This window comes from Carya illinoinensis, chromosome 7 (assembly GCF_018687715.1).
Source record: "Carya illinoinensis cultivar Pawnee chromosome 7, C.illinoinensisPawnee_v1, whole genome shotgun sequence".
NCBI classification, from domain to species: domain Eukaryota; kingdom Viridiplantae; phylum Streptophyta; class Magnoliopsida; order Fagales; family Juglandaceae; genus Carya; species Carya illinoinensis.
In genome coordinates, this window is record NC_056758.1 from 42,266,772 (window position 1) to 42,281,121 (window position 14,350).

General features: G+C 34.6%; 1 protein-coding gene across 8 annotated transcripts; it reads right to left on the bottom strand.

Moving 5' to 3' along the window:
• Positions 1-495: 495 nt before the first annotated feature.
• Positions 496-7,101, bottom strand: LOC122316493 (probable ADP-ribosylation factor GTPase-activating protein AGD14). 8 transcript variants are annotated; one of them, XM_043133053.1, is made up of 14 exons: positions 6,774-7,101; positions 6,231-6,349; positions 5,582-5,646; positions 5,283-5,370; positions 5,125-5,186; positions 4,957-5,053; positions 4,267-4,722; positions 3,078-3,671; positions 2,621-2,779; positions 2,433-2,540; positions 2,257-2,340; positions 1,170-1,344; positions 1,033-1,078; positions 496-857 (listed from the first exon to the last, which is right to left on the bottom strand). In XM_043133053.1, the coding sequence occupies exons 2-14, from the start codon at positions 6,327-6,329 to the stop codon at positions 722-724; spliced, it is 2,169 nt and encodes a 722-aa protein (XP_042988987.1). In that variant the 5' UTR covers positions 6,330-6,349; positions 6,774-7,101; the 3' UTR covers positions 496-721. The 8 variants fall into 8 exon arrangements, with proteins under 8 accessions (XP_042988987.1, XP_042988985.1, XP_042988986.1 ...); XM_043133051.1 differs by having other exon boundaries at positions 1,033-1,084; positions 6,774-7,099; XM_043133052.1 differs by having other exon boundaries at positions 1,033-1,084; positions 5,582-5,643; positions 6,774-7,098.
• Positions 7,102-14,350: the final 7,249 nt, after the last annotated feature.

Genomic DNA, 14,350 nt, shown 5'->3' on the forward strand with positions numbered 1-14,350 from the left:
CTCGAGTATATGCTAATGATATGAATCAGAGACGGACCATTATTTCCCAATTTTGTTCCTTATATATAAAGCTTGGATCGGTAATAGGTATCCCTCCTCCCACTTGGGTAGAGAGTTGAAGAGGCACTAGTACAACTTTGATCTGGCAGACCTTAAAAAGAGTAGTTTGGTTACGCAGCTTCCCACTTAAGATCCAAGATTTGCTGGGTAGTGGTAAAGGAAAGAAAGAGGGAAAAAGAGCGAAGGGGCATTGATTTGTACCAATCAGTTTGCAAATGGAAGTGCTGTCACCACTTTGCAGTGCATGAACATTGAACAATTAAGCAAGATTATAATGGCACGTCATGGTGGGAGGTGACGTGTTAAGATCTATAGCCGAATAGTTTGGTCCGTTGGAGTTATTGCTCTCCCCCTGGATTGTTCCTCATGCCAGATTCAATCTTTGTCCATCAAATCTAATTTGAAGTTCCCATCATGCCTTTGAAGGGGGCCAAAGGAAGAAAAAGAGATACACTCCTTCAAGCACTTCAAGTACTAAAGTCCAGTATTATACATGGTAACAGCATACAGGAACTATTATATTTGCATGGCTGCGAACACAAAGCAATTGGATAAGAAAGGATGGCAACCCCAAGTCAGCAGGAAACTAAACGTCTCCCCGAAGATTTTAGGGGGCTAAAGTAAATGACAGAAAATGGCACATAAGAACTGGTTCACTTATTTATCCAAAAGGGTTTCCTCCAATTGAAGAGAAATGATTTGGAGTGCTTGGTGCTGAGTATTTTCCAGTCAATTGTTGAATTGTGTTTAAGGACCCGAATACATCGTCACTGCCAAACGTACTGAGTCCTTGTGGTCTGCAATGAAACTCAAGACAGCTCTGAATAATTTTTCATTTTTTCAATTAAGGAGATAATATCATCAATGGCGAGTAATAAGAGAGGATGAAGTGATTATTGTTAAAGATGGTCCCATTTTGAGCATATCTTCTATTTAAATTGAAAGAAAAACAAGAACCATGTGGCAACCAACCTGGAACGTGGTGTATTATCATGTTCTTGTATCCCCGTGTGCGCACCTGAGACTATTAAATTGGACATAACTAAAACTAGGGCCAACAAAGATTGGGAGTCCAGAAGAAATAATGATCTGAAAAAATATGCATTTACCTGGAGGCATGGCTGATACAAAAGAAGGTGAATGTGGTGGCATTGCAGATACATAAGATGGTGATTGAGGTGCCACCAAACCTGAAGACTGGATACCAAGGCTGGGAGTATACAATAAGCCACTAGCAGGTGGCACATTTGGCAGTGCACCTTGCACAGATGCCATGGAAGGAAACTACATCACAAGTAACGCAACTTTTTTTGAGGTTACTACAAATTTTATCTGCATTAATTGGGAATTTTTAAACAAAATCCTTGCATGCGTGCCAAAAAATACATTTTAAAAAATGCCATTGAAACAAGAACATGTCATTACTAATTTGATGATAATCAACTTGGATAAAGCACTTCAAACAAGTGAGTTTCATGTTATCACAGATAAGTATTCAGTAAATAGGAAAGCCTCGGGCTTAATACTAGAAGGATCAACTTCTGCTTCACTTTACAGTTCGTCTGTTTCTACTCACACCAGTAAGTAAACATTGTCATCATACTGCCAAGAGTCCAAGACATAGTAGTCACGATAATTTTTACCATAGCATTAAATTTACATGTGATAGAGCCTTTTTTTTAATGTCATATGCGATATAGCTATCATCTACATGTTTAAGGAAAACCAATAGATATATTAGCACAGCCATTTGTCTCCAAAATGTAATACATACAAACCATTCTTTTAAGTGGTGAACAGATTCTCAAGAATATGAATAACAAAAATGCAGTGGGAGACACCACTTTGCAAGTGGTTGATCACATTCCAGTCTAATCACCTAGAGGGCCTGATACGAGAGAAGAATGTTATTTTCGTTATTCAGAAAAATCAGAATTGTTATTCGGTGTGTATTTTATAGGGATCTCAATTTCAATATCAGTCGATTGCCAAGATGCACATCCTGCTCTAGTTTTTGGCTTCACTACTCCAGCACTTAGCTGGCTAAAGATACAAGATAAAAGACTTCCTACAAGGCCTAAATAAGCACTGCTTAAAATTTAAGAAGACGTCAAATGTCCAAAAGAACACTTGGATGAAGAAAAATATAAACAGTGGTCTTAGTGAATTGCATCAGTTTGAATGTGTTGTGCATACTGGTGGGGCCTTCACTTGAGTTTTTTCGTTATCAAGGTCAAATGGGTTTGTTGATCTTGCAGGGTTGGGAAATGCTGGAATGGGCTGTACCAAAAACAAAAACCGTGTTAGCAGATCAACAGTCTGTTTATATTATGTAAATTTATTTTAGTTGATAATCTTGGTGCTTAATGTACCGTTGCATTAGGATAATACTGCATGCTGAATCCCATGCCATAAGGAGAACCATTTTGCCAACTCGCAACTGGTGCAGTGATTGTTGTGTAGCTTGCAGTAAAAAGGTCCTGCACATGAAAATATAACGCACTGATCCATGGAAACTACTGAAGGGAAAATTGAAATAGTTTTAAGGTAATTTTATTACAGCAGGAAGTTCCTTTCTTCCATTAGTTTCCACTGAAAGAGGTTCGGATCCAACTCCAGGACTGATGTCTTGAGCTGATTTTGAATCAGCTTGAAAAGATTGTTCTGCAGGGACACTCAAAGGCCCCTGTTCATTAGGTGGAATTGAGGAAATCCATAGCTGGATATATGCAGAGAAGCAACATGATCAGCAAATAAATAAACTCAAAACAAACAAATTTTATCCTTACACAGCCAAGTAATTTTTCAACTAGAGAATATTTGCACATTCTGTCATTACCACCAAACACTAAATTTTCTCTGCTGTAAAATTCGACCTTCTCTCAACCATTGCATGCTAGTGTGCTGGTGTTTGATAAAAATTGAGATTCCCTCATTCTATTTAGTCTCAAAATTGAAAGTGAAAATGTAATTTAAATCCCTACAAGGCTTCAACGGAGTCTCTTCGTGTGTCTCACCTGATTGTTCGGAGCTCCAACAGGCAGGTTAGTCTGTTGCCTGATAGGGCTACCATCTACAGCAGGGGATGCAGTATGATGACATTGCTGCATGTTGGATAGTTTCTGCTCTTCAGGTATTTTAGTAGAGTCACCATTGCCACTAGGTGCAACTTGTGGAGGACCCCCATTAAAAGGTTCTGCAGGCTTACAGTGACTAGTTGATGCAGTTGTAAAAGTGCTGACACTAATGGGTAATGCTGACATCTGCTGCACACCTGCAGGGATGATGCCTCTGGCTATGGCTGATAGTGAATCATCATTGCTAGGCCCTTCAGACATGTCACTAGCAGGTACAACTGAGGGTGCTGACAAATCGAATAATAAGGATTCCAAGGTGTTTGTTGGAGCTTGAAATGCCTTCTTTTCAGGATGCTGACATGAGGCCCAGTTCCCACCACTATCCGAGGAAGGCATCTGCTGTGTCTGGGATATGGTTTCAGCACCAAGAGGATCAGGCTCAGGGCTCCAATCAATCAAGCTTCCTGAGCTTCTCTGTTTATGTTCTGCTGGACTCCTATCAGTGGAACAGAGGTCACTGGAAGAAGCAATTTTCTGCAATGAGGAACACTTGAAGAATAAGCACATAATAGATTAGAAACTTAAAAAAATATACAGTTTAGGCTCCTAAGCCAACAGAATAACAGATTCAATCTGAAAAATTCAAGAACAGCTCATAATCATAACTCTTGCACGGGAAAAGTCATGCCCTAACAAAATACCTCCTTTGACCTCACATGGTCAAACGAGATATATATTACAGAGTCAAAAAAGTATAGAAAATTAACAAACTAAATTAGATGCAGAATAATATAATCATGTTGTCAATATTTCTTTCATGAAAGAGAGACTTAGAGAGAGTGCACTAAAATAAAAGACTTGTCTAACATTCCGTTGGTGAAACATTACTTCCGCCAGAGAATTTCTGCCGAAGTGTCCTCCCTGTGTAGGCTACATTGTATAACTCCTCAGGTGAATATATGGCAGATGCATCCAGTTAAAAAGGCATAATTACATTCTGGAATGAATGGGGGAATTTAACAATAGTGGTCCTCTGAATGAGAACTCATTGAGCAAATGATGTCTAAAGGAAAAAAAAGTTGATTCATACAAAAACATATATTTCCTGTATAACTAGAACTTAGGGCACCTGAGCATTGGCAGAACCATCAGCATCCTTCCCATCAATTGCTGTTGAAAGCTCAACAACTTGTAGAGGAGAAATACCGTCTCCCAAACTTCTAGCAGTGTGTACCACCAGAGACTGGGACCTATCCGTGTTCTTTTGAAAGTTAGGTGGCCTGCTTTCTATCTTAGATTCTGTTTTTGAGGCCCTACGGCTTCCATACTCACCATCTCGAAACCTGTCATCCACAACCTCAAAGCAGGCAGGACTTCTCCTAAGACCTCCATATCTTGAATTTTGGGCATATCGAGGGCTTATCATTTCATCATAAGGATATTTGGGATTTCCATCCTCACTTCTTCGACCAGGACTAGATTTTTCGCTATAATGCCGTGTGTATATGTCCTCAGAACCTGAGCTTCTAGACCCACCACGATATGCACCAACCTTCCTACTTTCATAAGATAACTCCTTTTCATTCTGTATAAGATAAAGAAAAAGAAATTAGATGAGGGAAGCTTTGACTGCAAAGAACTCGACAGAACTTCTGATGTTCAATCATATCCAAATTGATGAGGTCCAAAATTGTTGAGCTTGCTAGTGTTGATATTATAAATAGATTGTTGTTGGACAAGATTTCCACAGGACAAAATTGATTATTTTAAAATAAGGATATGATCCATGTGCATGCATACATAACAATGGGGAACTTACCAATCTCAGTCTTGGGAGCTTGTCCAAACTCTTCTCTCCAGTGTATTTTCTATCTACATAGACATGCTTAATAAACTCCCGGAGTCTTTGAACATTTCTGGAGGGAAATATGTCAATCAGAAACATTCAAATATAAATAAGATCAGCATAAAAGAAGTGGATAACAACCTTGCATCAGGGTAAGGATGACGCTGAGTATCCCAGGCTTTAAAATAAATTTGCCTTGCTCGCTATGAAATGATTTAATTAACAATAGAAGGAAAATAAGTATAATTAAGGATGAGGAGCACTAAATGGATAAATTACAACTCAATATGAATGCATACCTCATTACCCCCTGCTTGAAGGGCACTAACTTCTTCTGCATTGAAGTTAGCCATTGATACTGATTTTACTCGGTGAGTGAATTCTCGACTGGAACACTTAAAATGATTATTTTTCATTTCAAAATAGATGCCTTAAAATGATTATTTTCAATTTCAAAATAGATGCCTTTAAGTAACTAGAGTCATATCATTTAACACAGAATGTACATAGCCAACAATGTGCCCAATGATGTCATGTAGAATTTAGATTTGTATTATCTCAGAAATATAATGGATGTTCTACATTCATAAATACTTACTGCACTCCACTGCAATTCGTGCAAACAAATGTCAAGAAAGTTGTGCAAACATATTGTGGCCCCTGCTAAAAGGAAAACTGTTAGTCATCCCATCGTTTTATGAACTTGAATCACAACAACGTTTCAAACCAAATTTACTTTCCAGAAAATGACAATGCATGCAAAAATACAGTTGTCTTTCAAATCCATGACTAATATTAACTAACACAAACATTTCAGAAAAAATTGTGGAAGAGGGAAGGCACGAAACGACTTAGCAATGGTCCTGAATAAGAAATGGAAAGAGTGATTCAGAAAAATAAAAGCCTTACGAGTAAAATCGACCGGCAAATATAATAAATTGTATAAATTTTCATAAGGTCAGGCATCCTATCTGGATTTAAAACTATACATTGAGTCATTATTAATTAGTGAAACCTCCTATCCTATTTAACTCGTGAATCATTCTAATTACGCCCTTCTTAATATGCAAAAACGATATATAATAAATAAGAATGTAACAATTAGAGTGTTTTCCCGGTAATGTTGAAATATTGCAGCATACAAAGAATGCATATTTAGAGAATATCGGTGTGCACTCGCCCTGCCAGATTCTCATATGTAAAAGCACGTAACAAGAAGAGAAATCACTAAAGAAGAAATCTCGTACCAAACTGTTGCAATTGATACATCTTTTATTCTCAGGAAGCCTCAAAAGACTGCGAATAGTCCTTTCAATTCTATCGCCTTCCTTCATCCGATTTGCCATTGGTCCAAAATTTACGCCTCCTTTATCCAGAAAACAACCAAAACTCAATACTTATAAACACTATTATTTGAAATCGACACATTTATGGTCAATCAAAGCCAAGCTAGTAATTTTCTGTTTATTCTTCGAAAAATTGGGAAGAAGAGAAAAGTCATGTAAAATGTCAATCAGAGCCCGTTAGTCCTCCATCGCTACTTGCCGTTCGCAAAAAATACAATGTAAAGCATTAGATTTTAGCTTTTTTAAGTCTCCACTTTTCCGAAATTCTCTCAGCCTCCGAACAGAGGATAAGCTCTTGAACACCCAAAAAATTTCCGTTCCATGTTCTAAAACGAGCCTTCTCATTTTATTGATTAACTTTATCAGTATAATAGAAGAACTAAGAACTTGTTTTAAATTTTCTCGGTAAACAAGGGAAACAGAGGATGAAACTCGGGAATAGACCTGGTTATTTGATGGATAGTTCGTGCCTATACAAACCGCATTGGAAGAGAAACCCTATAAATCGGTGACTCTGAATACAAATTTTGAAGAAGACTAATAAGAGAGAAGAATAGCCGAGCCGGATTGCAGAGTTTTTGGATGGATTTGAGATGGACATGTTTACGATAAAACCGGGGGAGGGGAGGGAGGGAAAGTTGGCAGAAATGACGGTAAGGCGAGCGGTTTTGGGGCCGTTGGGCTTGGATGGATTGTATTGTACGGTCTGTGTGTAGAGTGGGACTCCGGTTTGGAAAAATTCCTTGCACGAGTTGTGCAAAATCTATGGTGAATTTTAGAGAAAAAAAAAAAAAAAAAAAAAACAAATAGGAAAAGAGAGCATGCGCTACAATCTGCATTTTAGGTTCCGTTCAATAGCGGAGAATTTGATATGAGATTTTTTTTTTTTTTTAATTTGAAATGAGAATTTTGAGTTTTAAGATGAAATTAATATTATTATTATTTTGAAATTTAGAAAAGTTAATAAAAATTTAAATTATTTATTATATTTTATATAATAATTTGAAAATGTTGTAATGATGAGATAAGAATTTTAAATTTGAGATGAAAATTCTCATGTGTCAAACTAAACATTAGTGATTTTCTTTCCGCTGCCTCTCTTGATACGTTATTGATATGACGTCCATTTATGCTGCATAGATTCAAATAAGAGAAATGTTGCCCAGATGACTAACACAAGAGGGCGGTGAATTGAGTTGTATTAAAAAAATAACAATTATAAATTAAATATATAATATAAAATATAAATAAAATATGAAATAATAATAAATATAAAGAGTAAGGGTAAGAGAGAAGCAAACTCAGTATGTTAACGAGGTTCAGCTCCACTGCCTACGTCCTCGCCTCAAGTTACCCCTTGAGGATTCCCAAATTCACTATTCAACCTCCTTCAGGTGGAGATAGAAACCTATTACACCTTTAAACAACACCGCTACAAAGGATCCGTGTAGAACACCCTCTACACTTGCAATCACCTTACACGTGGTGATTCAACTATTCCCCGTGTAGAATACTTTCTACACGCACAAGGGTTATACACACACTTTTTCTGATACAAAAGCTGATAGTTGGTAGATTATCAGAAAACACTCCTTAATGAGTGAAATAAGAACAATACAGCACAAATTGTATCTCTCAAAATGAACAAGGATTAAGGATCAATGCTTAGAGAATAGGGAATGAAAGTTTTGAATGAATGTTGTATGCTCTTGGTGTTATGAATGTGAAGCTCTCAAATGATCTATTTATAGGCATATGAGACTTCATATTCAAATTTAAAAAGATTCACATGTCAAAGACAACATCATTCACTTTTTCAAAAAATTCAAATAAAAGTTTCTTCTTTTTCAATTGTCAAAGACAACATCATTCATTTTTTTCAAAAAAATCAAACCTAATCTTTTACTTTTGGCATATGACAAAATGAGCACACTTTCCTTTTCAAAAAATTAAAACCTAATCTTTTACTTTTTGCATATAACAAAAGGAGCACACTTTCCTTTTCAAAAAATTCAAACCTAATCTTTTACTTTTTGTATATAACAAAATGAGTACACTTTACTTTTCAAAATTTTCAAACAAAATCATCTACCTTTTGTATAAGTCTAAAAAAACATCAATCACTTTTGAAAATATTCAAATAAAACATGCACATGTGAAATATGACAATCAATCATCTTTAATATTTTCAAAGTCCAACCCTTTAATCAAGGTATGCACATGTAAAAGATGACAATCAATCATCTTTCAAAATTTTCAAATTTAATTTTCAAAAATATTCATGCACATGTGGAAAATGTATTTTAATGCTTTATGATAAAATATTAATTTTGAGCATTAATCTTAATTTCGAATTTTAAGAGATTTACAACATTACTCTATGACTTTAATGTGAACTTATTTCCTTCTTGCTCATGCTTGGTTCTTTGATGTGCTTGATTCCATTGTGTGAACAACTTGAGCTTGAAACTCTTTTATTCTTTGAATTCATTTGTTATCATCAAAATCCATGTGTAGATTTATAATCACATGAAACTTGAAACTTTGGATTCAACAATCTCCCCATTTTTGATGATGACAAATACTTGATAGAACTTGAAACCTGTATTAATACTTGAGCTCCCCCTGAAAATATGCGTTAGTTTTTCAAGTAAAAGTATAAATATAATTACAAGCATATATAATAAGTTTAGCAATTTAAACAATGTTAATGTTCTAGTCTAAAACTTCTCCCCCTTTTGGCATCATTAAAAAGGATCGATAGCAAGTAAATTGACTGAAAAAAATGATGCGTTTAATAGTCACTGTAAATAGTTGAAAAAGGAGCCGTCTGTGACCCGACAAATGCTGCAAAGTCTCGATGCCTAACTCTATGAATTTAGTGCGGATGGAGATTTAAACAATCGCCTGATGTTGTTGACAAACGTGATTGAAGGCTCTGAGTTGCTATAAAAAATGATCATTTTCATCTATCGGATGCCAAAAAAATAATCGCTTCTTGACCTGAGTTCTGTTTTTCCACAACGATAGAATGGCTGAGCAATTCTCTTCCACTAATGTTCCAGACTTGAATCAGGAACCCTTGACGCATCAACCATCAATCTTCTCTCCTGAGGCCGTCAATACCATGATAGGAGCAGTGAACCGTTTTTCTAATAAGGCTGATTCTGAGATTATTGCAGATTCAAGAATGCTCAGTAGTCAATATGCTGCCTCTGTTACGATCATGTCTCGGAGGTTAATGGCGAGAGTGAGTGAGATTGATCATCTTAACATGCAAATATTTGAATTACGACAGAAGCTTGCTAATAAGGATAGTGAGAATAAAAAGCTAAAGCAAGAAAACCAAGAGTTGAAAAAATTTACAGATTGGTATGCTCATGATCTGCAACCACGAATAGAGGAGCTGGAACGAGAAAGGGTTCAGATACAAGGTCAACATCGGCAGATAACAACAGAGGTTCATCGTTTACTAGAAAAATAGGGACAATCTACTGTTAATCTCGCTGGCTTAGTAAGAAAACTTTTAACAATGTGTGTCCAGCATATCTTGTATTTTTTTTTACTAAATAAGATTTGAAGAGACAATAGTTTGTCTTATTTTTTATGCTATCTCTATAAAATCAGTCCTGAAGTTCATCCAATCTGCATCAAGTTTTCATCTCATCTCTATAACTCATCTGCATTCCTTCAACATTCTCGTTTTAAGCCTTCTATTCTTTTCTCAATGGCTCATTCTTCTAACATTTCTCTAGATCTATCCATGAGGCATTCTGCATCTCAACCTCATGTCCTTTCTGCAGTTGCCATTGGTGTCATGTTGCAGCAAGAAAATAATAATCTGACTAATAAGTCAGATTCTGATGCTATTTATGACTTGGTGAGTCTTGGGACTCGCTACTCTTCCTCTATTGTTACTTTTTCTCAGCGGCTACAAGCCAAAAATCACGAAGTTGAAAATCTCAAAGAACAAATTGTTGTACTTCAACGAATTGTTCAAGAGTCTCACACAAGGGAATGAATCATTCGGCAGAAGAATAAACAGTTAAAATCTTTATTAGATTCTTCATTTCGCTTGCCGGTTCCCATGGATAAGAATGACATGATATTGTATGAAGAGAATGAGCGTCTCAAACATGAGGCTAAGAATCTCAAGTTTATATAAAATTATTTAAAAAATCTATCTCTATTTTTATTGACTCTGGTCTATCTTTTAAGAGATATTCATAACATGCATCATACCTATTTCTCTTCTGATCATACATAATCTATCTTCTGGTAAAGGTTTTGTGAAAATATCTGCTAACTGATCGTGTGTATTTGTGAACTCTAATATTATATCGTCTTTCTGCACATGATCTCGAAAAAAATGATACCTTATTTCAATATGTTTAATTCTAGAATGTTGTATTGGGTTCTTTGAAAGATTTATAGCACTTGTATTATCACATTTGATTGGAATGTGATTATACACGAGTTTAAAATCTTCAAGTTGTTGCTTCATGTAGAGAACATGAGCATAACAACTACCCGCAGCAACATATTCTGCCTCAGCAGTAGATAGTGCAACAGAATTTTATTTTTTACTAAACCAGGAAACTAGTACATGACCTAAGAAATGACATGCTCCACTAGTACTTTTTTGATCTATTTTACAACCAGTATAATCTGCATCTGTGTAGCTGATTAGATCGAAAGATGTGTGCTTAGGGTACCATAACCCTAGGCTAATTGTACCACTAAGATATCTAAGAATGCGCTTAACTGCAATTAAATATGATTCTTTTGAAGATGATTGAAAACGTGCACATAAGCACACACTAAACATAATATCTGGTCTACTGGCTGTTAAATATAATAAGCTACCAATCATACCTCGATATATCTTTGAGTCAACTGCCTTACCGGATTCATCTTTATCAAGTTTAGTTGATGGGCTCATTGGTGTTCCAATTTCCTTAGCATTTTCCATCCCAAACTTTTTCAATAATTTCTTAATATATTTTGATTGATTGATGAATGTCCCACTTTTTGCTTGCTTAATTTGCAATCCGAGAAAGAATGTAAGTTCTCCCACCATGCTCATCTCAAATTCTTCCTGCATAGTTTTAGCAAAAACTTGACACAAATTTTCATTAGTAGCACCGAATATTATATCATCAACATAAATCTGAATCAAAAGAATATCATCATTTTCATATTTAATGAAAAGAGTTGTGTCGATTTTTCCTCTTGAAAAACCTTTTTCAATTAAGAAACCACTGAGTCTCTCGTACCAAGCTCTAGGAGCTTGTTTAAGTCCATATAGTGCTTTTGTGAGTTTGAAAACATGATTTGAGGAAATATGATTTTCAAAATCTGGAGATTGCTCAACATATACCTCTTCATTTATAAAACCATTTAAGAAAGCACTTTTAACATCCATTTGAAAAAGTTTGAATCTTTATAACAAGCATATGCAAGTAGCATTCGAATAGCTTCTAATCTTGCGACAGGTGCATATGTCTCATCATAATCGATTCCTTCTTCTTGATTAAAACATTGGGTTACAAGTCGAGCCTTATTTCTAGTAATGACTCCGGACTCATCTTTCTTGTTTCTAAAAACCCATTTTGTTCTAATAATAGTATGATTTTTAGGTCTAGGAACAAGTGTCCAAACATCATTTATTTCAAATTGATTCAACTCTTCTTGCATAACTAGAATCCAAGATTCATCAAGAAGTGCGTCATCAATATTTTTGGGTTCAATTTGAGATAGAAAAGCAGTATGATTGCAAATATTTCTAAGAGATGATCGAGTACTTACACCTTGTGAAGGTGTAAGTACTCGAGTACTTTCACAAATTTCCACTGTTTGGTTGCATCTTATATTAAATTTTGATGATCTTTCCTGATGGTTTCATGTTGAACTTCCTCTATTGTTTTCTTTTTGTTGAGATTGAGACTTTCCGTATTATTTATACTTCCTGTTTCTTCATCAATAGATTTCTTGAAGAGTGAAGAATTAGATTCATCAAATACTACATGCATAGATTATTGTACAGTCAAAGTCTTTTTATTGAATACTCTATAAGTTTTACTATTAGTAGAATACCCGAGAAAGATACCTTCATCAGATTTTGCATCAAATTTGCCTAAATTATCCCTGTCATTCAAAATAAAACATTTGCATCCAAATACATGAAAGTAACCAATGTTGGGCTTTTTCTCATTCCAAAGCTCATAGGGGGTTTTATCTAACTTAGACCTTAGCATAACTCTATTTATAATATAACATGCAGTATTTACCGCTTCGGCTCAAAAATAACTAGGCAAGTTGTTCTCATTGAGCATTGTTCTTGCCATCTCTTGAAGAGATCTATTTTTCCTCTCTACTACCCCATTTTGTTGAGGAGTTCGAGGAGCAGAAAAATTATGCACAAAACTATTTTCATCACAAAATATTTCAATATTTTTATTAACAAACTCTTTTCCCCTATCACTTTAGATACTTGAAATAGTATAGCCCTTTTCATTTTGAATTCTCTTGCATAACTTGGTAAAGGCATTATATGCCTCATCTTTATGAGCAAGAAAGATTACCCAAGTATATCTAGAGAAATCATCAACAATAACAAATGCATAATATTTTCCTCCTAGACTTGCAACTCTATTTGGTCCAAAAAGATTCATGTGTATTAGTTGCAATGGTCTAGTAGTGGAAATATGTTTCTTAGTTTTAAAAGAAGTTTTTGTTTGTTTACAAAATTTGCATGCATCACAAATTTTGTCTTTAAAAAAATTTATTTTTGGTAACCTTTCACAAGATCATTTTTTGAAAGTTTGGAAATAAGTTCCATGTTAGCATAACCTAATCTTCTATGCCATAGCCAACTAGTTTCATTTTGATCTGAAAAGCAAATAGCATCTTGTGAGATAATTTCTTCAAAATCGATTGTATAAACATTATTGTTTCTAAAAGTAATAAAACAAATATTACAATCATGATTATTCAAAATAATGCACTTATCTATTTTGAAAGTAACTGTAAATCTTTTATCACATAATTGACTTATGCTCAAAAGATTATATTTTAGACTTTCAACAAGTAGAACATCTTCAATTATGAGAGAAGATTCATTACCAATTTTACCTATTCCCACGATCTTCCCTTTCGAGTTGTCTCCAAATGTCACGTGTCCTTCTTCTTTAAATCTAAGATCAAAGAATTTAGTCTTATCTCCCGTCATGTGTCTTGAACATCCACTATCTAAAAACCATTTGTTTTTACTTGTAGAAGACTTCATGCATACCTATAAAAACAATTAAAATGAATTTTCTTGGTACCCAAGTTCTTTGGGTCCTTTATTTATTAGTATTAGAAGAAACAAGATTTTTAGGTACCCATATGGCCCTAATAGTCATTGTATGATTTCTTCTAATAGGACAAGTATGATAATTATGACCATTTCTATTACAAAAAATTACAAATAGCATGTGACATATATGAAAAACTTGAATGATTATAATAATATCCTTTTTTGACAAAATTATTTTTATGAAAAGAATTTTGAATATTAGTCTTTGATGTAGAATGATTATCAAAGAAATTTTTATAAAATTTGTATTTTTATTTTGGCATATATCCCAAACCTGCCTTGTCAAAAACACATCTTTGACTACCAAGAAGTTTTTCAAAATTTCTTTTTCCATTCGTAAAGTTTTCAACAATATTTTCTAAATCGGTTTTCTTCTTATTTAATTCAAGATTTTCATATTTCAAAATGATACTTTCTTTTCTTAAAATTTCAATTTCGTTTGTTAAAGAAGAATTTTTCTTTTTCAAAGCAGTATACTTGATACCCAATTTTTCAAATTTATCATATACCTCTTCTAAAATATTTTGCAATTCTTCATATGAAAGATCTTCAATATTATCAAGATTTGTTACCTTAATGTCATCTTTAGCCATAAGACAAAGATTTGCTGATTCTTCATTGCTTGCTTCACTATCTGAGCTACTTGAATCATCATCCCATG

Bases quoted from the DNA above. Each gene is read 5' to 3' on its own strand.
- LOC122316493 (XM_043133051.1), bottom strand. From the start codon at position 6,329: ATGGCAAATCGGATGAAGGAAGGCGATAGAATTGAAAGGACTATTCGC. The intron at 2,541-2,620 runs GTAATAAAATTA...TTTCATGTGCAG, and splicing joins GAAGAAAGGAACTTCCTGCT to GACCTTTTTACTGCAAGCTA. The intron at 858-1,032 runs GTTGGTTGCCAC...GTTTCATTGCAG, and splicing joins GATAATACACCACGTTCCAG to ACCACAAGGACTCAGTACGT.